This window comes from Poecilia latipinna, unplaced genomic scaffold, assembly GCF_001443285.1.
Source record: "Poecilia latipinna isolate Pla-1442-1.1 unplaced genomic scaffold, P_latipinna-1.0 Scaffold58, whole genome shotgun sequence".
Taxonomy (NCBI): Eukaryota; Metazoa; Chordata; class Actinopteri; order Cyprinodontiformes; family Poeciliidae; genus Poecilia; species Poecilia latipinna.
Window position 1 is genome coordinate 134969 of NW_015112674.1, and position 23643 is coordinate 158611.

General features: G+C 38.2%; 3 protein-coding genes across 6 annotated transcripts in view; 1 reads left to right on the plus strand and 2 right to left on the minus strand.

Moving 5' to 3' along the window:
- Positions 1-4576, minus strand: part of LOC106961550 (cAMP-dependent protein kinase type I-alpha regulatory subunit) — a 15428-nt gene extending 10852 nt beyond the window's left edge. Inside the window, exons 1-2 of one of the 2 annotated variants that reach the window (XM_015055361.1) lie at positions 4491-4576; positions 2840-3055 (exon numbers count right to left, since the gene is read on the minus strand). In XM_015055361.1, the coding sequence (XP_014910847.1) occupies positions 2840-3013 (174 nt within the window). In that variant the 5' untranslated portion in view covers positions 3014-3055; positions 4491-4576. Of the gene's footprint in view, positions 1-2839; positions 3056-4420 lie in introns of both variants that reach the window. The other variant, XM_015055355.1, reaches the window with a different exon arrangement.
- Positions 4577-6413: 1837 nt separating this feature from the next.
- Positions 6414-18583, plus strand: LOC106961564 (WD repeat domain phosphoinositide-interacting protein 1). Its single transcript, XM_015055375.1, has 12 exons — positions 6414-6858; positions 8281-8363; positions 9902-10071; positions 10148-10244; positions 11049-11146; positions 11229-11321; positions 11399-11469; positions 12082-12189; positions 14514-14678; positions 15586-15693; positions 15795-15934; positions 16480-18583. The coding sequence occupies exons 1-12, from the start codon at positions 6779-6781 to the stop codon at positions 16599-16601; spliced, it is 1335 nt and encodes a 444-aa protein (XP_014910861.1). The 5' UTR covers positions 6414-6778; the 3' UTR covers positions 16602-18583.
- A 775-nt stretch (positions 18584-19358) lies between these two features.
- arsg (arylsulfatase G) overlaps positions 19359-23643 on the minus strand; it is a 22884-nt gene continuing 18599 nt past the window's right edge. For all 3 annotated transcript variants that reach the window (XM_015055417.1, XM_015055408.1, XM_015055425.1), the window contains exons 9-11: positions 21726-21846; positions 21546-21636; positions 19359-20263 (exon numbers count right to left, since the gene is read on the minus strand). In XM_015055417.1, the coding sequence (XP_014910903.1) occupies positions 19983-20263; positions 21546-21636; positions 21726-21846 (493 nt within the window). In that variant the 3' untranslated portion in view covers positions 19359-19982. The remainder of the gene's footprint in view (positions 20264-21545; positions 21637-21725; positions 21847-23643) is intronic.

Consider the following 23643-nt stretch of genomic DNA (forward strand, 5'->3'; position numbering starts at 1 on the left):
GTTATAATGATTTTTATTCAGTCAGGACTTTACGCTGACTCTAGCCACATGCGTCACAAGTAGATTCTAGTAAAGCATTGATTAATGCCTGGTTTTAAAATTGGTTAACTGGATTTGTAGCCATTATTTTGTGCCCAGGTGACTGGACACCACACGGCACGACGAACCCGATCGAACCGTTATACCCAGGATTTCTGTTGGCTAATGTGTGTCTCAGGTTTTGAAAATGGGCCGACAATCAGCTGACAACTCGTGTAGTGTGCGCTGGACATTACACTAAGAAAATGAGGAAGGGAGGATCAGCGGAGAGCACCAGAGTTGAGCCTTTTTTTTTTCCATTCAAGTGTCAACAGAAAGAAAAAAAAGGCAGGAAGAGACGATAAAGCCAATATTTAAAATGAGGTCGATAGGTTTAATTTATCGTGTGATTAATTGATTTATCGTTTATCGCGACAGACCTAGACATCTGTAACCTAATATCGCTGTTATTTAGTTGATTTCACATTAAAATGGTGACAGGATACTGCGCGGCCAGCTGCACAACCACATGAGGATGCAAACAATACTTGCCATTTAATTGTGAAAAATCTATTTCCTCTGCCTTCTTCCAGTGCTATCTAGAAACAACCAATCAGTGGCAGGAGAGTTTTACTGCTGTCAATCACAATCTCATGTTGCTGCTCATCCTCCCTCCCATCGCTCTCTGCTATCCTCTAGCTAGTGCAGCCTGTTGTGAATGCTCAGTCTGGTTAGCATAGTTACCAATGATGGCAGATAAACGGTTTTCCTTTCTCCTCCATTAGCATATTTAGCAGAGGGTGAATGAGGTTGATTGACAGCTCTAAGACTGATTAATTGTTTTGGCCAGAATGTTGCATTACTTTAGCAATAGTAGTTCAGGGAGGAGGTGGAGGAGATTGATTGGTTTCACAGATTATCTGTCTCCTAATAAAATGACACATGATGACAGCTTTAACAAATGTTTTTGTTTTTTTTTTAATTAAAGTTATATACTGCAGCTTGAATAAAATGCAATGCGGTGTTGGTCTTCCTTTAGATATTATCTCCTGCTTCAATTGAAAATCCACTTCAGAAAACTGTTTAACTGTAGAAATGTAGTCTTTCATGTTGACGTCGGAAGAGAGAAGAAAACAAATATATCGCTGTACTTTACTTATTTACTGCATGGCTAACTCCATGGCTAGCTCACTGTGTCTTACTCTGCAGTTGTGGAGTCACAATATCTGGGATCATGAGCGCCCCCTGCCATGAGGCAAGAGAACCACCTGACTCACCTCGAGTCTATTTTCTGCCGTTTCTGATCGCTCCTCCGCACACAAAACACAATACACACACAGTTGGTGACAAAAAAAACACTGTACATTATATACATAAGCTAAATTATGGAAAATCAGTCCATATATTAAATATTTTTTAGCCATTTCATTGCCGGCGTACAGACAGGACGAACATGCTCCCATAGAATGGCAGCCAGTGCAGTTAGCCAGAGGTTGCGCAATCCCAGGTGAGGCTCAGCTCGCTGCTGCCTCACCGGCTTCGCATCTGAGCATTTGCATGGGAAAATGCGAAAATCCAGCGATTTTGAAGAAAAAATCATCAAAATTGGCTAAGATAAGTAAAAAGTAGATACTTTATAGTACAAACCACAGGGTGAAAATAGCAATATAAATGATTTTATTATTATATATTATTTTTCCATGATGACAGGTGAGGCTCTGCCTCACCTGCCTCCCCTGACCACACGTCACTGATGTATAGCTATATATATTTCATGTACTTTGGCAGATATAAGAAAACAGACAGACCATTTTTCACACTAGGTTGCTATCTACTAGAACCATCTATGGGTATCTGATAAAAAAAAAAGCTTGGTTTCTACAGTAGTCCTTGTCCCTGGAGATGTGAATGTTTTGCTTGCAGCTCAATTGTCCACTGCTCAGTCACCTCAGTCTTATCTCGTCTTGTTGTTTTGTCAAAAGAAAGGTCATTTATGTGTTGTGTTGAGGCACAAAAAGCTTAAAGTTCTTAAATTCTTTTGAAACAGTTTTTCTTAAAGTTACAGTGCACACTATGGTTTACTGTTACGAATCACAGAGCCAGGCCACAATTAACTGAAGGACCGATCAGTGTGCTGCGTTTGTAGCTTATGATTCGTAATAAATGAAGTACTAAAAGGAATTTGCTTATCAGTAATTATTCTGGTTCTTTTTTTAAACTCCAGAGTTGCACATTACAACCAGAGGTTGAAGGACACTTTACTTAGAGGATGAAAATACAACAAAACAGCCAGTTAAATCAAGTCTACAAGGAAGTCTACTGGGGTAAAATTTTTATTTTTTTTATCTTTATAAAAAAAAATTGTTGCGCAATTTAGGTTGCACAACAACAACAAAAATCTGCTTTAAAGAGTTGAAAATTTTCAGGAAGCACTGAGCATGTATTGATGTTTCACTAGACTGTGTTAGTGTGAGTATCCAAAAACAAAGCAAGCAGAGAAGGAAACACTGCAAAACAACTACCAACACCAGTAAGACAAGGTACTGAACTGACCTGACTGGAAGCCATTTTGATTTTAATTTAATAAATATTCTCTATTTTAGATCATATTGAAAAACATAAAATCTGCTTTTCTCAAACACAGTAAAGACAAAACAAAAGCCAAAACCTTAACAGCAGCACTGTTAAGGTTAAAACGAGTTTAATCGATGATATGATTGCAACAGCTGAAAGAGTAAGTGAGAAGAATCCATTATTTTGCACACTTAATGAAGGTGGTGTGATGCTTTGTTTACCACTACAAACCACACCAAACACAGACCTTTTCCAGCCTCTCGAAGTATTCCCTGAGGAACGCCATGGGCCGGTCGGGCCTGGAGGTGCACAGCTGGACGATGCAGTCCTTCAGCAGCTGCTGGATGTTGTGTTTCTGCACGTACTGCTCACACTCCCTGAGGCTCCGCTCCTCCTCGCTGCTCGTACTTCCAGATGCCATGACGACAGCCGCAACCCTGCTCTATGACTTCTGACCTTAACGCTGGAGAGGAGACAAAAAGCCCGACGTCAGATTAGAACTGCACAACGGAGGTTTTGAAAGGGCTAACCTGGCCGCTGTGTTACTGAAACACTGAAATGAAGATCCTGAGAAAGGATCAGACGCGGACTGACAGAACTGATGAGAACGTGAGAAAAATAGAACCAGAGTGAGACAGGGCGGGAAGACGGGGTTTTGTTTTGCTCGCCATGAAAGCCTGGTCATATGATGTGATCACACTTATGTGACTGAATGAAAATATTTCAACTATCTGATGTCTCGTCACCCACAGGGCCTACAGTTACAGAGCTGCTGTTAAACAGGCCGAACCACAACAGGATTCATATGCAGCACGGAATTTCGACAAAAATGCAAAAACCTCCTGACCTTAGCTGCTCCCAGGCTTTGAGTTTTAACTGAGCTCAACCTGTCCGCGTTTCAGCAGCAGCACTGCTTCTCAACTGCTGCCACCAATCAATGTGTGCATTTTAGAAGAATAAAGAGGACCCGTGTCACTAGCAGAACAATCCAATCTCCGCCTGCATGGGGACTGGGCATGTGCACTGAGCATGAACGGCACCCATGTCACTTCTAATCTGACAACTGTGCAAGGGAAATTACAGACCAGTTATCAAACATATAAAACACAAATAATAATAATCCAGGCACAGATTCTGAGCAATAAAGTCCGTTTGTACTGAAAACTTGGCAGGATTGTTTTAATCTAACCTAGCGCGGAACCTGTAAGCCAAAGATGCCTCTGTTTTTGGACCCACATGTAACAGCTATTAGTAGAGAATTTACGGCTTATGTAATGGATTGATCCAAGTACCCATTATGGCGGTCTGGGTCTACCAAAAAATCACATTTAGTCTTCAGTTTACTTGCACAATTTTACCTGCTGTCCATCAAATAATGAACGTCAGTTAAAGTGAAGGCATTTTCGTCATCCATAATAACGTGGCTTACGAGAAAACGACAAAATGTGTTGAAGGAAAGTCGATAAATGCAAGTGTATTCATTAAAACTGCTTTTTAGAATATAAATCAAATGTCCTGTCTGTAGGAGTATCGCCGTGTAGGTCAAGAAGGCCGACGGATGAACTGAAGAGACCCACCGCAAACAAATTAACTAGGAACTGGTTGAAAAATATTCCCCTAAACGCAGAAAAATGCTCAATACAGGTTGTTTATAGCTGCCTAACTATATTTGGCCTACGTTGTGCGTCAACGACTGGCTTGCTGGCTCTGTGCAAAGGCAAAGCTCTCCTCCAATGACGCCATCTTGAGTTCTATCATAAACAAACGAGAAACGCAGGAAACAAAATTTCACCCAAGCAGACTGCGGTGAAACGACACAAATACTCACAAAAACTGTAAAATCCCACCGAGCCTTTCGATAAAGACTCGGCACGTATGATATTTTTCACAAAGCGCACCGTTACCAGATCTTCCTGCTCGCTTCGATTTTTTTTCCGAGCCTTGGACCGCTGCCCCACCGGATACGACTGAGAACCAATCAGCAGCCGTCACTGACGTCAATTCTCCCAGTTCTGACATGTGAGCCTGTAACCCGTAGCAACCTTAAAGGAGACAGCGCGGAAATGGTGACGTCAAGGAAATGGTTCGCACACACAAAAGCAGTTGATGAAAAGCATTAGATTAATAATCTACATTCTGTTACCAGAACACGACTAACTAATATGAAAGCAATACCATCATCTTCGTTCACTTAGTTTGCACATTAATGCAAAATGAAACGGTAAAATGCGTATGAGAGAATTTGAAAGTGCTTTAATCGTATGCAATACCTACGTTACAGTAGTGAAACTGCTGTTTTGGTCTAACTGTGGTCAGAATACGGGCCTTTTACGAAACACTCAGCCAACATGCAGCGCAGCTATTAATTTACATTTTAAAGTATATCAAACGGCAGATTCAAAAAATCTTTGAACAAAGGAAGAAAGTTTATTCAGATAGCACATATAAAAAGAAGTGAATTATGAAAGCTATTAAAAGAATAATGTCAGCTAAGTGATATAAAATAGATTAAAAAACTAAAATATTTTAAACTTTGCAAAAATATGTGTGAAATAAATAGGATACCTAGCATGTAGTCATCAAACAAAAAGTTTCCTTATACTTTAAAAAAAAAATCCAAATCAGATGCAAAACCTGCACTACACAATGCAAGAAAATGAGACACAAAATAAGAAAAATAACAAAAAAGCTATTACAGCAATCAGTTGAAAATTAATTGTATATAACATGACTATTGAAATTGTTGCAGTTTTGGGTGTCAAAAATTATATTTTGCAACCAAATTGCATTAATTTGTTGGATTTCTGAGGCATTGACTTATTAATATTATGGACAATCTGAGTGAATGTAGAGCTATGTGGTGACATAGATATAACGTTTTGTGTTGTCAGCATACAGTTGGAAATGCTGTAGAACATCTAAAATAGGGGTTATCATGTAGATGTTAAATAAAGTGGCCTAAGAATGGACCTTTGAGGAACTCCACAATTAATTTTTGTTCACCCAGATTTACAATTATGAAATACCAAATTAAATCTGAGCCAAATTAGATTTGTAGTTTGTAAATGAGTTCATAAACTCTCTTTTAAACTGAGAAACAGTAGAAAGTACTGTTCTACTGCCAGAACAGTAGGTTGGAAAATGCTGGCCAATAACTTTTTACTGTTTACTGTTCCAGGGGCAAATGTGAAAACCCATTGATTTGCTAATTTAGTGACCCATCATGATAACCACTTCCAAGTAAAAACATTTACTACACTTGTTGTGCTCTGTTTTCAGGCTTTTTACAATTAACTGAATATTATTAGCTTTTTAATTACTTTTCCATTTACTTTATCTGGTTAATGATTTTTTTTTCTTTCACTGGTATTATTTTTAAACACAAGTATGAGTAAATCTATCACAGGTAAAATCTGCTACGGTAAAAACTTTTATGTTCCTTCCCCGAGAAAAAAGCCAAACATCACCAAATTACCATCCATCCATCCATCCATCCATCCATCCATCCATCCATCCATCCATCCATTCTCTATACAACCTTGTCCCAAGTGGGGTCGGGAGGGGTATGACCAAATTACGCCAAACTTTTTTAGCTTTTGCACCTTCTCTGGGTTGTTTTTGTCTACATGTTTTATCCAATTAAATAACCAAAACAATTCCTCGTGATAAGACAGAAAGATTAATTGACCAATCAGGCGTTTGATGCCTTCTTAATAGACAGTTCGTGGTTGATGTTTAAACGATTTATCCAATCATACGTCAGCGCAGAAAATGTTGGCCAATAGCAATGCGAGAAGGAAGAGGGTTGACCTGTTGGAATAAGCCAATCGTTACGCTGCTAAGTGTGACGCATCCTCCCATCAGCTGTTTTTGTTTTTCTCCGAGAACACTGGAAGTTAAATAGCAGCATAATAACAGGATTCCTGACTGGCTACGGCGAAACATCTTATTCGGGAGGTGACAGCGTTGATTTTTGATCTTGTTTCGGTTCAGCAGAACTCTTCCTCTGGGAAATGAGCGCTCCCCGAACCGCTATCTGAGCCCGGACATTCCTTTCCCTCAAGAGTGCGAGCGTGGCGCTTGGCGTCTGGACGCCGAGGAGGAGCAGCGGGCTCCGGCGGGGATCGGCCCGAGCCAAAGGCCTTCAACCTCGGACAGCGAGACGACAGAGGCTCCGGTGGCTCGGATGGAGACCCAAGAGGCGGTATCGGAGGGCCCCGGACCGCACCGCCACTTCATCTGCGCCTCGTTCAACCAGGACACCACGTAAGCGACCTGCGGGCCGGGCCGAGCCGAGCCGAGCGGAGCCGGGCCCAGGGTGAACTCCTTCATGTACCTGACTGTTGCATAACGATTTTCAGCCGTATTCCCAGATAACGGTTTATTAGTTTTGTTGACATAAACCCAAACAGTGAAACCAGAGAGCAAACAGAACAAATCTGCAGGTTTTTTTGTAATCGGAACATCAGAACTTCAAGATAAGGCGGAGGTGAAGTAGGCCACTGTGTTAATCTTCAGGGACTGTTGCACATCAAAGTAGTGAATTTATGATCGAACCAAGCTGACCATAACATCAACAATCTGGATTAACAAATTGAGGGACATATGTTAGTAACATGGATAAATATGCTTCTTAAGCATTTTGCTTTGTTTTTTGAATGTTAATAAAGAAATAAGAGGCACCCCAGGGTTGCTGAAGTTCTTAAGAATAATTGCACTTCATCCCAGAACCACTTCAGAGTTCTGGTATCTTTCCAGTCCAAAAAAATATCCAGTACATAAAACATATACATATATTTTGGACGCCGAGGATTTATCGTTTTTCTCTATTCTCTCTTTGTACTGAATAGAGCACCAAAACATATACAAAAACACTAAAACATATATATATATATATATATATATATATATATATATATAACATATATCTTTTTGTATTTTTAATGAAAATTAAAGTACATTAATAGGTAGCAGGTAGGCAGTGATCCATGGTAGGTTTACTATGTCCACTGGCCAATAGCTCCATGTTGTTCCCAAATAAATAACTTCCTAAGATTCAAATACTTGAATATAAACAATTCACCTGATGTGAGCCTATCAGTTTTATTAAAACTACAATACTTTGAAAAAAAAAATAAAGGAAAAATCGGGGTGTCCTGGTCTACTGTAGGCTCTTTTTAAAGTGTCACATAAGTTTACTTATTTCCTATATTGCTTATGTAACATAAGCAATATATTTTTTCTCACTGTCTGAAGTTAAATTAGACCAAACTTCTCTCGGTTTAGGTCAGCCAGAATGACCAAAAATTACTCCTATTTGAAAAGTTTTAGAAAAGTAGGAAGAACTATATATATATATATATATATTTTTTTTTTTTCTTTTACAGATTTTTTGAATTCAGAAGTTTGCATACATTTGTTCAGCAACAGGAACAATTGTGTTCTTTCCAGATGAAAGCCTAGTTAAAGAATAATGCTGCCACCACCGTGTTTACCTGTAGGAACAATGCGATCCATCTTCTTAAAGGACTCCATTTGTTATTTTTCGCAAAATAATTCTTTAACCTAACAGCCGGGGAGATGGTTGTGTTTCATACTGTAGGTTCTGATCATGAAGTTCCTTCTCTTGATGACAGTGTGTGTGTGTGACAGTGAGCAGCTCTGCATGTGTGTGTGTTTTGATCGCAGCTCTCTGTCCGTGGGCACGAAGGCAGGATACCGGCTCTTCTCCGTCACAGCTGTGGACAAACTGGACTGTGTCCATGAGGGAGGTACGAAGCAGGCACTTTCCATGCTAACACCTCACCACCAAGCAAAAACTCCTGAAACGAAGAGGATTCATTGTTGCAGAACGTGCAATTTGTATTCATATTTATCACAGAAGCAGTCTGCTGCTGCTTTATTCTGCTAATCACAGCGCTGTCTAAGTGCTTTGTTGAGCCCTCATCAAATGGGCCGTATCATGACTTCTCAACCTCGGATGTCTCGAGAAGCAATTAATTAATAGCATGACAAATTAAAACCAGCTCAGTCATTTCCATTGGCATGATTTATCGTTGTTTTTCCTCTTTTCTTTCTTTTTACCTAACATTGGAAACCAAATGTTTTCAGTTTGGTTCTTTGCTCCCTGTTTTTTTCTTTTTCTTTTTTGTTTTGAAGGAACATTTTGTTTACAGATTTCATAAATCCTTTTATTTGTTCTTTCTTTTGTTTTGTCTGTTCATTTTGGATATTTTAAATGTTTTCCAGTTTCAGTGTTAAATGTTTATTAGAATTCAAAGTTTATTGATCTTTGAGAGAGTTTACTTATTGTTATTATTATTATTATTATTATTACTATTATTGTTATTACCATGCCATTACCATTATGTTACTTCCAAATTGTCTCAAAAACCAACATTATTGTTTATGACAGTATTTGTCATCATGACAGGTCTAGTTGTAAACATAGTGTAAGTGCACCCATCAAATGATATACAGTAAAAATTATATGTTTGAATCAATACTTTTGTTTATTTACAATCACTTTACCAGACAATCAAGTTTAATTCAGATCTCAATTTTAAACCAAACTAGTTGAGGAGAGAAAAGGGAAGGAAAACAATAAGTTTAATAGCAACAATATGAGCAAATAATTCTTAACAACTAACTAAGAACTAAATCAACAGTTTTGTTTGGGAATGAACTGCATAAATTGTTTCATATGGATGTTATGGATGTTCATATTGAAAATTTGTTAAATTCTGCAATATGTGGCCTAAATTCGTCTTAGTCTCATCACGCCCCCTGGTGGCCATTCAGGAGTTGGAATAGGAAATATGATGAGCATTGATTGTTGCAGGACCACTGTGTCACTGGACAGTTATGGTAGAGTGACTGGTGCTTCAAAATCTCCAGGAACAGAAAAATGAGCTAAGGCTCTCTAATTTTAAGTTTTTCAAAAAGAAACGTTTAAAGCCTAGTTTTTAAAGATGCAGTATGTAAATTTTATTTAAAAAAAATATTCCAAGCATATTTGTTAAAACTCTCACCATATTGTGAAAAATAATGAGACAAATAATCTGTGAGTAGATAAATTTCCTCCCTCACCTTCTGTTGCCGTCAGGAGAAACACACCACTCCTGAGTCGCCCCAATCAAAAACAACCAATCAGAGACAGGAGGAGGGGCTTAGTGCTGTCAATCAATCTCATGTCATCGCTGCTAAATGTATTAATGGACAAACAGCTCACCCTTACAGGAAACCCTTTTGTCTGCATTCATCGGTGGCACTCACGAGGCTGCTTTTGTTTCCGTTTCCTCTCTCTCAGTGGAATGCCCAGACGTCTACATCGTGGAGCGATTGTTCTCCAGCAGCCTGGTGGTGGTGGTCAGTCTCTCCATGCCCCGTCGAATGAATGTCTACCACTTCAAGAAGGGGACGGAAATCTGCAACTATAGCTACTCCAACAACATCCTGTCGGTGAAGCTGAACAGACAGGTGAGAACAGGAAGCGGATCTTTCCGGTTGTGTCCGGCTACGTTGCCGTGCTGATCTCTTGGTCTGTCGACTTCAGCGACTTGTGGTGTGCCTGGAGGAGTCCATCTACATCCACAACATCAGAGACATGAAACTCCTCAAGACCCTGCTCAACACGCCGGTCAACCCAACAGGTAAACCCAGCTACCAGGTCATTTAACTGAAAATAGCTCTGCAGCAGCAAATGGACCACAGGCTCAAAGTGTCTGCGCAAAATTATAAACTCCAAACTTGCTTGTGCACATAAATTAGTTAAAAGTGTTCTTTCAGAAGATTCATTATGGATAACTTTAAGCGTTTTTACCATCTCTTTAGCTTCTAATGTATTTATGTTAGACAGATTTTTAGTGGGTAATGTCTAGTGGGGTGTTTTAAAGTTGGTTCAATCAAAACTAAAGACATGTATCCAATTGGAGTCAATTTTAAATGAAGCATCTAGAAACTGGATTCTCCAGTTTGTCCATTTTCATTGGACACAGATGAATGGGAATTGGTTCAGCCGGAACAATTTCTCACAAAATGAATGTTTTAGCCAGGAGAGCAGCTGCAGCTCACTGTAACACGGTAAGCAAGTCGTTTGATGATATGGATGCAAAAACTCAACGTTCGCAGAGACACTCCTGTTTTGGTTATTTGAAACACATTACAGAGTTTTCACTTAGAACATGGGCATTAAAACTGGGACACCAGGGCCATTTACAGCCGTTTGGGTGATTCTGTTCAGAACGGAGCAAATCTGTCCTACAAACATTGACCGTTGATGCAGATGAACACTTTATTTTCAGAGTCAGATTTTAAAAAAAAGAAATCTTATTCCAAAATGTTAGATGCAACATTTGTTTTCTATTAACTATTTTTCTTAAAAAAGAAAAGAGAAAAGAAAATACAACCTCCCAACTGGTATAAAAACTTACAATGCTCCCTCTGCTAACCTGTAGGCCTTTGTGCGCTGTCCGTTAACCATGGCAACTCCTACCTGGCTTACCCAGGCAGCGCCACCATTGGAGAGATCACGGTCTACGACGCCAACAACCTGGTGAGGATCGGGGTTGGCATGGTGAACCCCAGTTTGAGATTGGATGCATGTCACTAGAAAGCCTTTGTTTTCCCACTGTTAGAGCACGGTGACCCTGATCCAGGCCCACGACAGCCCGCTGGCGGCCCTGACGTTCAACGCCTCCGGCACAAAGCTGGCCAGCGCATCTGAGAAGGCAAGACCGTGAAAACAGCAAAACCCTGCTTTTGTTGTTTTCAATAACAGGGAGCGTGAACTACTTCTTTTCTGTAGGGTACTGTTATCAGAGTTTTCAGCGTCCCAGAGGGTCAGAAGTTGTTTGAATTTCGTCGGGGGATGAAAAGGTTTGTGTTTATATGTGGTTTTAATATTCTGTGCTGCTACGCTTGCGGACTGGGATGAAGAGAATCGTTTTAGTAGTGGAAAAACTTCCGGCTCAGCAAAGCAATTTTTGTGGAGTTGGTTTTTAGAGGATGCTAAGAGGCTAACAGCACATCAGTACCTGGATGCATTTCCTTTATAAATATGCGCAAAATGTTGTCAATATTCTGTTAGTATTACAAAAAAAAATTTTTTTGCAATTCAAGTGTCTCCATTAAATAAGAAATGGAATCAAAATCACATGTGAATAAGTTTCACGTGAGAGGTTGCTAAAACAAACACTCTGCGCCTTCACTCAGAGGTTGGAATTGTTCAGTTCTTGTTCAAGAACTAGATCAGGTGTGATTCCAGTACCATGCTACATGCACTGATGCTTTACAAACTGCTACATGCGTTTTTTGAAAAGGAATTTTGAAGTTAGTGTTCTCTAACTATGAACAGACTCTCAAATCAAATTTCATCTCTTTTCCTAAGATGATATTCTTATTATAAGAACGTTATGTTAGCAACGTATATTCTCTTTTGAAAAATTAACAATTGCATCTTGCAATTTTCTCGTTGATGTCCTGTTTCAGATACGTTAGCATCAGCTCTTTGTCGTTCAGCGCAGACGCTCAGTTCCTGTGCGCTTCCAGCAACACTGAGACTGTTCACATCTTCAAACTGGAACAACACAGCCCCAGGTAAACACTATTTCCTTTTATGTTCGAGTCACCGAATAGAAGCTCTGGGGTAAAACGGTCATAAAGGCTTGAATGTTCCAATCTAAAGGTACAATGTTATTTGTACATGGAGACTTTCACTCATTTATTTAACAACCTAATTTATTTAGAGCAGCTTTAGCCTCTGCTCAGAGACCCTCTTTACAAACCTGCAGATGATGTACAAAATATGTAGAGAAGCATTAACTTTTACAAGGTTTTTATTCACTACTCAATAAGTATTACATTTACTTAGCATAGCATAGCTTTGGATTTTAGTTAGCCACGAGTTCTGTGGCAGAAAATTTTACTATCAGATAATAGATTCTGATTTTATTACCAGATAAAACCATTTTTCATCACAATCCCCTCCTTTGATGATAAGAAAATACATAATGTTGCTTTAATCACATCAAATGTTATTTTATTCCCACAGTTCTTCTGGTTTTTTACAGCAGTAAGGCTGAACATGGGCTGCTGGACAAACTTTGCTCTTTTTCTACTCAGAAACTTTTCCATTGCTTGCTACGCTAGCTTGAGGAGCAAATCAGCTTGGTCAGTTTGACTGGCAGCCAATCAAAAAACGGGCATCAAAAATAATATTTAAATCAATTATTTGAAATTATTCATTATATTTTAAAAAGAAAGGCAAAAAGAAGAAAAGATTATGATTAAAATATGTTTTATTTTTTCCCCCTCATCTTCCCTCTAACTTTCTGAGGCCCCTAAATGGCCCCCTAATGACCCACCCAGCGGGCCACGGACCCCACTTTGAAAAACCGACTGAAAACATCGGAAACACAAAATCAACTGGTTGATCAGCCCTGACATAAAGCTTTTCAGTGAGCTGGCCTTAAAGAGACAGACATTTTTAGTGTCACAGTCTGTCAGAACGCTCTTTAGCTATTTGCAGCTTAGATTTGAGAATTTTCACTCTCGAGACACATGCTGTGTATTACAAAACAATACACAGCATGGAATATCTGCTTCATGTCAGGCACACATTGTATTGAATACACACCAATCAGGTGTGTATTCAGGCACAAGCCAGCTGTTTGCCCCCATTTTGGCATCAGGCTGCAGTTATAATGCAGACAAACAGACCTTTAACCTACTTCACCTGCTTTCTCCAGGTCGCTTCAACATGCCTCACTGACCTAACCAAAGTAACTGTCATGAAGTGTGTCAAGAGCAGGACATGGAGCATGGACAGAGGTTCAGGCAGCGGAATGGAAAAATACAGCAAAGGAACGATGTAAAAAAAAAAAAAACAGGAGGCAGAGGTGGAACTAAACAGAGGAGATGTGGAACAGCTGTGGGTGGAAACAGCAGGGAGGCTGAGGGAGGAAGACTTAACTAAAACCTTAGGGTCTACAACCCAAAAAGGAAAAGGCCTGTTGTCGATCTAAGAGAAATAATTTCAGAATACAAGAAACATAACAGGAGCAAAGGAATGAACTAATATGGCAACATCTTAGTGACAATAATGAACACAAAGAGACGAAGCAAATATTAGCGAGATCTATCCAATACAGAAATGATTAAAACCCAGAAGAAAACTAAAACCCAAACAGCCAATGATCATAACTTATTATACATATGTGAGAATCTCCAAAATATGACTGTTTTCATAACCTTGTCAGGTTTACTCAAAACAAAATGTTTGAATATCTGTAAATATGTTACAAACTATCACATGTACAAGTCTCAGTTGTTGTTTTTTTAAAGAACTAATGGAAAAATATTGAAATAATCCATAAATCATAATTCTACATACTAATCTGTGAACCTATGTCTTTAAAAAAACTAAAGGAATAAAACCATAACTACAGTGTAACCACAGCTATTTTAAGTGTTGTGTAAGCTAGCATATATTACCTGACACATTTTCCAACGATTGGTCTGAACATCTTTTGGGCCATTTATAAAAACTAGAAATAGTTTTTAAAAAAAAAGATAATAATAATAATAAATAATTTAATTAAAAGTTGCTTGACATCATGACATTTCCCAGGTTTTCCAACAATAGTGGACATTTTTCTCTTTTTGAAATGACCCAGTGACAAATCTGGTAGGAGAGGAAAGCCAACAGAAGTCTTAAAAGTTTTTTATTCATCTCAATTTTGATGATCAGAGGCTTTCAGTGTTGCAACAGCAAATGTTGAATCATGTTTTTGCAGCATTAAAGTGAGATTTCTTTTTAATGTCACTGGTGATTTTGTTGCCACCTACTGGTATGGCCAGTGGTGTAAGGGTTAAAAAAATGTAATTTAAATATTGATCCTGAACCCTCATGTTCCCTCCAGTCAAGAGGAGGAATCTCCAACATGGTCAGCATACGTGGGGAAGATGTTCACGGCAGCCAGCACCTACCTACCCACTCATGTGTCTGACATGATGCACCAGGACCGCGCCTTCGCCACCGTACGGCTCAACATGTTCGGCCTGAAGAACATCTGTGCCCTGGCCACGTAAGAAATCAGCACCGCAAAGTTATTTTAGTTTGTTTTTATTTTTTATATAAAAGGGTTGTACCTATGACGGCTTATTGGGGTAAGACAGAAAAAAAAATAAGGAATAGTAAATTTCTGCCAGAAAATGTTCTGGAAAAACAAGGAAGTTCTGTGAGCACAAAAAGCCAAACAATCTCGAATTTTAAAACTCAGAAAATTCCCAAAAGTCCAAAATATTTTACTTTATGAGCTCAGAAAATGTACAAGTTTTTTTTCTAGAACATTTTTGCAATTAATCTAGAAATTTCTTTTTTTTTTTTACAAATTTTAAATTTTTAGAGTTCAAAAGTTTCCAAGTTTTTTGGAGGAAATTTCTGAAATTGATCTAAACATTTCTTAAGTGTTTTTTTGGTAGAAAATTTACTTGTTTTTTTCTATGAGCAATGGCCCTACTGCATTCATTTCTGACCTCAAGAAGGATACATTTTTCATGTTCTGAAACTTCCAATTTCAGAACATGAAATTGGAAGTTTCATGTTCCAATTTCATGGAACATGAGGTTGTGAATGTTCTACTTCACAACCTCAGAAAACTTCCAGGTTTATCCAGATATTCCAAATATTTCTGGACAATATTTGAAATTAATTTCAATTAATTTCAAATAATTAATTGAAATTAATTATTTGATTAATTTTAAATAATTGGAAAACACTGCCTGCGACAGACTGGCGACCTGTCCAGGGTGTACCCCGCCTCTCGCCCGGAACGTTAGCTGGAGATAGGCACCAGCACCCCTCCCGACCCCACTGAGGGACAAGGGTGTTCAGAAAATGGATGGATGGATGGATGGAAAACACTGCGTATTGTGTTTTCCATCCACAATATGTATCTAAATAGATCTGATTACACTTTATCTGTGTTTCAGGATTCAGAAGCTTCCACGGCTGCTAGTTGCGTCCTCAGAGGGTTACCTCTATGTCTACAATGTAGATCCGCAAGACGGAGGCGAGTGTGTCCTTGTTCAAAAACACAGGTGTGGTCATGTTACCGGAAATATTTACGCTGTCAAAACGACTAAAAAAAGTGAACCAATGTTCATGTTTCCTTGCTGTCCCCTCTGCTCTGCTCCTTCAGACTCTTTGAATCGGGTGAGGAGCAGGAGGAGGAGAAGGAAGAGGAGAACCAAGAGGACGGCCCCCAGCAACCCGCCGGCCAATCATATGCTGCCACTGTGGCTCTTCCTTCCACGCCCCCTTCCTCCACCACACTCATGGGTAACCTGTTGTTGACTTAGAAATGTCTCTCAATACTAAATATGTGTAATCCATTTTTATTTGTTCTTTCCACTTTTTTAATAAAGTGTGGTAATGGCAGACATTTACTGTGTTTTAAAACCTCTTACAATGTTTCCACAGCTTGGCCGTTTAAATATTTTTCTCTAGTTAAAATCACAAAGTAAATGTGCTTCATTTACTTTGTGATGAAACACCAACACAAACGTAATAATTATCTAACAGAAGATTGATTCCACTTCAGAGCTTTGTGATATTTTATGTGGGTCTATAATAAAAGATTAAGGCTGTGATTGTGAAAAAAATCCAGGGGTGTGAATACTTTTCCGAGTTGCTGTAATATTTAGCAACATTTCAGCCAGAAACATTGGTATTGGCCAAAATCGGCAGGTCAGGCTTTTTAAAGGTCGGTAATCAGCGATCATCCAGAAAGTAGCAATTAGTGCATCCCTAAAATTTCATGTTTTTTTTTTTTTTCCGTTGGATTGTTGATCAGAAAACAGCTCTCTTCTCTCTCTCCCTCCCAGGCTACTCTGAAGACGGCGGAGCCCAGAGAGGGGAAGTCATCCCTGAGCATGAATTTGCAGAGGGCCCAATCTGTCTGGATGACGAGAACGAGTTTCCTCCAGTCAGCAACCAGAGTAATTAATCCAGCGTTTCTCCAACATCCCCACCGTGCTCCCACAGAAAAACAAAATAGATTTACAGAACAGCTACAGTACTAGTTCAAACAGAAAGAATGGTCCTATGACTAGAGACTTTGCGACCTTCCTCAAAGCTCACCATTGACCTTGGATACCATGTTAGAGGATTACTTTGTGCTTGTTCCTGTGTTCATCTCATTCTGTAAGAAAGAAGCACTAGGACATCTCTCATTAGGAAAACGCCTCCTAATGTTTTTTTCAGTCAAAACAATGCCATAACCAGCAGTGTTAGTTATTTGCGAACAGTAAGAGACCATGGCAGAGAAGTAACATTATCATTGTAGCTAATTCCGTTGAAGAATGCAGTCTCATTAAGAACCTTTACAATTTTTTTTTCCATTTTAATTTCAATGTTTTTTTCTGAATATTGCACTTTATTCTTACAATTTAAGAAAAATAGTCCGATATTTCATGTGTTCTTCAGGAGGGATGCTGGAAGTTTGTATTTGGTACTAAGCATAGCCCTTTCATGCAGCTTAAACTCTAACAAAAATCAGGTGGTGACTGTTTAGCAGTGCTGCATGTCACTTTAAAATGTAAAAAAAGATTTTGAGCAGACTTTACGGTGCCTGACTCCTGCAGTGTTCAGGTAAGAGGTCGGGTTCGACTCCTTTACACCTCTTGAAATTTTTCACATCTTGTCATTTTGCAGATGTAACTCGTGAATATGCTTTGATATAAACAGTGGGGTGCCCAAGACGGCAGGTTTCCTTTTATCTAATCATCAACTCTACTCTTGTCAGATTTTATCTCTAGAAAAATTGTGTCATTTCGTCATCTCTTCCCAGCTATGCCTTACATGTAGTAAGTATTCCAGTGGTGGCCACACTTTCACTAATGCGCTAATAGTGGAGTTAATTTTCCACTCAGTGCTTTAGCATTGAATGAATGCTAACTTTGAGTATGTCTAGCACACTTAGCTTCCCCTAAAATGCAATAACAACTCTGACCCTGTTTAGGGCAATTTACTATGATGTAACATGTGTCATGGAGGGTATCAACATGGTGGAAGCTAGCTCGCTCTATAGCGTTAGCTTCTGCTAAATACCATGTTGGTATAGCGCTTTAGCCTAAGTGTTTATGATTAGTGCTTTAGGGTTAGCTCAGCTAACATTTTAGCTAGTGGCGCCCACCACTGCTCTTTTCCTTTAAACACATTGAAGTTTGTAACGTGACAAAATGTAAACAATTTTCAAGGGGTGTGAATATTTTTGCGAGGCGCCGTAGCTGTGTTGTAGTAATTAAAAACAGCTCAACCTGACATGCCACTTTTGTTTAAGATTCAAATTGTGAAGGCATGTGCAAAGTCCATCTGTGACGTCACACTGGGCCCATTCCTTTACAGCTCAGTACAACAAGAGTATTTCCTGACACGAATTATCTGAAGTGTTTCCTACAACCTGCCACCATCCACAAACCTTTTTTTTATTATCAGCGTTAGACCCTTTAAGTTTATTAAAGTTATTAAATGTTGCCTCGAAACAGACAAGTAGTGGTCTAAAGAAGGAAAGCATAGTGTGTAATACACTATTTTCATCATTACACATGCCGTACGTATTACATTACTAGCAGCTGTGATGCTAATCATGGTAGCAACAGAAGAGACCAGAGACCTGATAGTAAATGTGAAAGCGTTAACTCTGAGGACTTGGTGACCAGATGATCGGGGCGAAGCTATACGTCTTTGACTTTCAGTGATAGCATTCAAACCTTTTTAATAAGAAGATGTTCAGATGTAACTCAGTTATTTTTACATTGATGTATTAAACATTATTTTGCAAAAGCATTATTACACATCATCACATAGACTTACCATACCTAATGTATGTTAAGAATTTTTACTGTATGTATAATGTGTAAATATTAAATTTCTATATAGTACAAGTGTACTAGGTAATCTGGTAATTAAACGTGACTTGCCAAAAGATGGCGCTGTTAGGACACTCTTTGAGCCGTTCAGTTCAGGACATTTTACCCAGCGACCCATTAAAGCTCAAAGTGACTCAACCTCCCAAACTCCGTGTCTGTTTACATTCTGCATATTTGACAACTGAAATCATTTAGCGTAGAAAATAACAAGTGATCATTAAATGTGTTTTACTTATAAGTGCATTGTGCTTCCTGTTAGGCAGTTTTTGGGACTTGTGCAGGAGTCAGTGACCTTTACGACACAGAGAATCTTTTTTGGCCTTTGGTCCAGCTAAATATATTTTAAGGCTACAAAAGCTACATGAAACACGTTAGCTTATTTAGCTTAGCTTATTTAGATTGTTTGAGGTTAGGTTTTAAAGAACAGTTATCTAACATTTTTTTTTACACAAAAAGAATGTACACAGTTTTTCAGTGGAATGTAAAATATTTAATAGAAAATGATTTCAAAAAAGCACAAACTTTGCAACTAAAAGAGAAAAACTATATTTAAAAATAATATTCCTTAGACTATTAGTGTTATTATTTGTGAACATGCTTTGCATATACAGCTCTGGAAAAAAATGAAGAGACCACTTAAAATAATCAATTTCTCTGGTTTGAATTTTTATATTTATATGTTTGAGTAAAATGAACATTGTTCTTTTATTCTATGAACTACTGACATTATGTCTCTGAAATTCCAAGCAAAATGTCTATTTATTTGCAGAAAATGATAAATGGTCAAAATAACAAAAAAGATGCAGTGCTTTCAGACCTCAAATAATGCAAAGCAAACACGTTCATATTCATTTAGAAACAACAACAACAATAATGTTTTAACTCAGGAAGAGTTCAGAAGTCAATATGTGGCGAAATAACCAAGAGGTTTCCAATGGGGTTCAGTGCGGTGGATCTTCATTTTTACCAGAGCTGTATTGCATGAAAACAGCTAGCATTTTAAAACACTACATCTTTAGTATTTTTGATACAACTTAAGAGTGGCCTGGCTGCAGACCTCTGAACTGGTCAGTCTCGGGGTTCAGAAGGCAACATGCAACAAAGGCCTCAGGGTTGGAACTGAAGCCTGGATGACCAATCACCTCTATAGATGAAACATGCTGCTGATGAACAGGAACTTTGTTCACAGATCAACAAAATGACACGCTGCCTGATGGCTCCAGGTATATTATGGATTTTTTTTAAGTATCGATCTAAAACAGAACTGGACCAGATGCCCTTTAGATAAACAATCAGATTTCAGCTGCTGGTATTTCTTATTTGCACATCTGGACATTGAACCTTTTAATCAGTTCTTTCTGCACACTAACTGTTGCGAATGAGACATGCGTCTGTGCTTCTGTTCGGCTACCTCATGGCCCGTTCCTTGTGCCCGTTATTAATGTTTCCTTTGGGCCTCAGCACACGGTGTGGCATCGACACACGGCCTGTCTCCGATCGCAGCATGGCGCCGCTAATTCGTCTTGGTTGTAGTCCGCTGTGGACACCGATCCGTCAGTGGCGATGTCCCACAGGAGTTCCTCTCTTTTGCGTGCTACCCTCTCTGCAATCGCCCTGTACTCAGCTGTGGCGAACTGCAGGGGTGTTTCCTCGGCGTCTTCACGATCCAAGTCAAATATCAGAGGTGGATCGTGGAGCTGCTCCTGGCCGGTGCCGCCGCTGCAAGCTGCAGCTCCACCTGCCAAAATAAAATCTGTTTCAGTTTTAAATCCTTCCGCAAAAAGTGAAATGTTTTGCAGAAACAAAACATTTCACTTTTGTTTCCGCACTGTTCAACACAACAGCGTCATGTTGTGTTGAACTCTTCTCTGTTCTGTTTCACCACATGAGGCAGACTAACTTGACAGAGTTTCAAGAACAAAAGTTTTTGAAACTCTGTCAAGTTTTGGTTAGTTTCAGGGTTAAGTATGTACTAGTAATGGTTAGATCTAGGGTTAGTGTCTGTAGAAATGAATAGAAGTCAGTGGAAAGTCCCTGCAAAGACAGAGAATCAAACATGTGTGTGTTTTAACTAGGTTGGTTTGCTGGGTTCAGATGAGGTCCATTCCAGCAACTTCATATTAAATTTGCTGGTGGTATGAACTGTGCATTGCACAAAATCCACCAGACAATACAACTGGTTTGGGTCCTTCTTTGTTGTTCCTCAAACTCAGCCACATATAGAACTGTAACCATGTGTGGATAAGAGAGAATTCACAGTAAATTCTGGCTTTAGGACACAATACATATGTTGTTACTTGTCAACTAATTTAGTAATCGATTGATCAGTAACTGGGGACTAGAGACTCAAAAAAAGCCAGCTACTAAAAAACAACACAATCAAAGGAGATAATTTAGCCAAAACTGTAACAAAAATATACATTTGGCATCTAAAAAAAAAAAAAAAAAACTTTCTTTGTCTGTAGATAAGTTCTACATAGAACTCCTCTAGTGGCAGATTTAGCTTCACTTGATTCAAATTCTGGAAATAATAAATATCTTATTGAGCACCTTTGCTAACAAATGATTCATCCATTAGTCATAAAATAATCACCAGATCGTCTTTACACCATATTTATGTTCAATCCAGCAGAAAGAACTGAGCTTTTCACATGTTGATGTTGGGAGGATTTTTCAGCCTCAGATGCATCCTTTGCCACAAATGATCAAGAGTTCACTAAAGGAATGCTGCTACTGCATTTTAAGAAATAAAAAGTTTACTTTCCTATTTAAAAAAGGATTGGCATTATTTACTTATTTACATGTTTTAATATATTTCTAATATTGCATTAAAATGAGAAATCTTTAGAATGTCCCCAATTTTGTATCTGATTAATAAATGAATTGTCACAATAATTGATACTGATTAATGAATAATTAAAACAATCGTTAGCTGCAGCGCAACTTGTATGATGTTTCCACCCCGAAACAAATGCATGGACGTAGCAGCAAAATTATTGCTATTCATACTATATTTCTACCTGTGATGTAGAAAGCTTTGTGTTTTCCGACTCGAACTGTTTGCAAGTCCCCGAACTTTCCTGCAGCGCCACTGTTGGGGTGGAAGAGGAACTGCAACAGCAGAACACAGGACAGTCCCGTTTCACAAAGCAACGCAACGCAGCAACGCAACACTTCCAGCTGTTTGTAGCAGTTTGTACCTCGTGACCAGATTGTTCGCCGCGCAGCAAAACGCCGCTGGCATCGATTCCATCGTAACGCCTGTCTGCAGGGGGCGCTACGCCTGCCAGAGACAGAACTGTTGGGAAGATGTCCATACCACTGTATGATGAAAAATGAAGCAAGAATGTAAGTTACGAGATCATAATTCAAAACAGTTCAGCTCTTTTTAATTATATAGCAACAATTTACAAACACTTTGCGAACAGATCTAATGTATGGGTGCATATTGGAAAATTAGAATATAACAGAAAATTTGAGCATTGTAGGAGTTTCACTTTTTAAAAATTAATTTACTGAAATGAGTAAATATTTTAGAATGACATTGTAATTACTTAATTTTAATAATACACAAATGTGAAAGTTTTATGTACTGAGCAGAGATCAGAAAAAGACAATATTCTCTGATCAGTAATTCACAGCTCAAACACTGGAGAAAATTTTCTTTTTTCTCTTTGTTACATGAATAAAAACTAGGAATATCGACTATTAATTCATTAACCAACAGGAAGTACTTAATAACTTTAATATTTGCTTCCTTAAACATGCATTTCTAGTGGGGTTTTTGCAATTAGAAATTATAAGCTGAAATTGTTTTTTTTTTTTTGTAATCCACAATGTGCCACATTTCTTAAGGTTATTATGTGCTGTTTAAGTTTTTTTGACCATGAATTTCATTAGTTCTTAATGAGTTTTCTTTAACTAATTTTTCCGTTTCTATAGAAACTGGACCTTAAGTTTGGAACTGTATCATGGTAATGAATAAATTCAGTCAAATACAAGCTTAAGGGATATACAGCCATATCAGTAAACTAGAATATTATTGAAAAGTTCATTCAGTGCCTCCATCACTAAATGGAATTCATATATTACATATTCAACCCAGACTGATGTTTTCTACCCTTTATTTCTGTTAATTATGACAATATTCTGCTTACAGTTCACAAAAACACAACATTTAAGATTTGCATATTACATCAGACCAGTAAAAAAACAACTTAATACAGAACTATGGGTTTAATGAAAAGTATGTTTATTACCAGCTTAAAGGGTGCTATCAAAAGTAACTTTTAATCACCTGTAGTTCATTTATTAAAATGTTTATTTACAATTAGATGACAAAATAACAAATAGGTTTGGTAAAATACAGAAGTATTTTATTTTGTTATTTGACAGTATAACAAAATAAAATGTTATATTTCATGATAACATAAAATATGTAATAATAACATAAATAAGTTACATTACATAATAATAATAATAATAATAATAATAATAATAATAATAATAATAATAATAATAATAGTTATTATTATTATTATTATTACTAATTATGATTATTATTACATTATTATTGTTATTACCATCACTATTATTAAAAATCAACAGCAATAATATATTATACTACTATTACTAATAGTAATAATTGTAGTTGTTATTAATAATAATTACTCTGAAAATTATCATAATTAATATAAGAAGGGACGGAACAGACTGGACTTCTGGAGGAACCTAAGGTCCTTCAAGGTTTGCACCAAGATGCTGCAGATCTTCTATCAATCTGTTGTTGAGAGCAGCAGCATCAGAGCCAGGGACCTAAAATCACTCAACAGCCTGATAAAGAAGGTTGGTTCTGCTCTGGTTCTGTTCTGGGAACGACTGTGGAACCTCTGAAGATGATCATGCAGAGAAAGATTCTTCATGGGATCAAGAAAATTAGGGACAATCCTGACCATCCTCTTCATCAGACTGTCTGATGAAACCATCTTCAATGGCTCTTTGAAGAATCTTGATGAGCTACAACAATATTTAATCTCCTTTTGGGATCGATCGATCGATCCTTCATTCCACCCACCCATCCATCCATCCATCCATCCCACCCACCCCAACCAACCAACC

What these genes read in the sequence shown, in the direction of transcription:
- LOC106961564 (XM_015055375.1), top strand. Translation starts at nt 6,779, where the DNA reads ATGGAGACCCAAGAGGCGGTATCGGAGGGCCCCGGACCGCACCGCCAC. An exon ending in TCGTTCAACCAGGACACCAC is followed by an intron (nt 6,859 to 8,280) that starts GTAAGCGACCTG and finishes TTTTGATCGCAG; the next exon opens with CTCTCTGTCCGTGGGCACGA. An exon ending in CGGTGAAGCTGAACAGACAG is followed by an intron (nt 10,072 to 10,147) that starts GTGAGAACAGGA and finishes TGTCGACTTCAG; the next exon opens with CGACTTGTGGTGTGCCTGGA.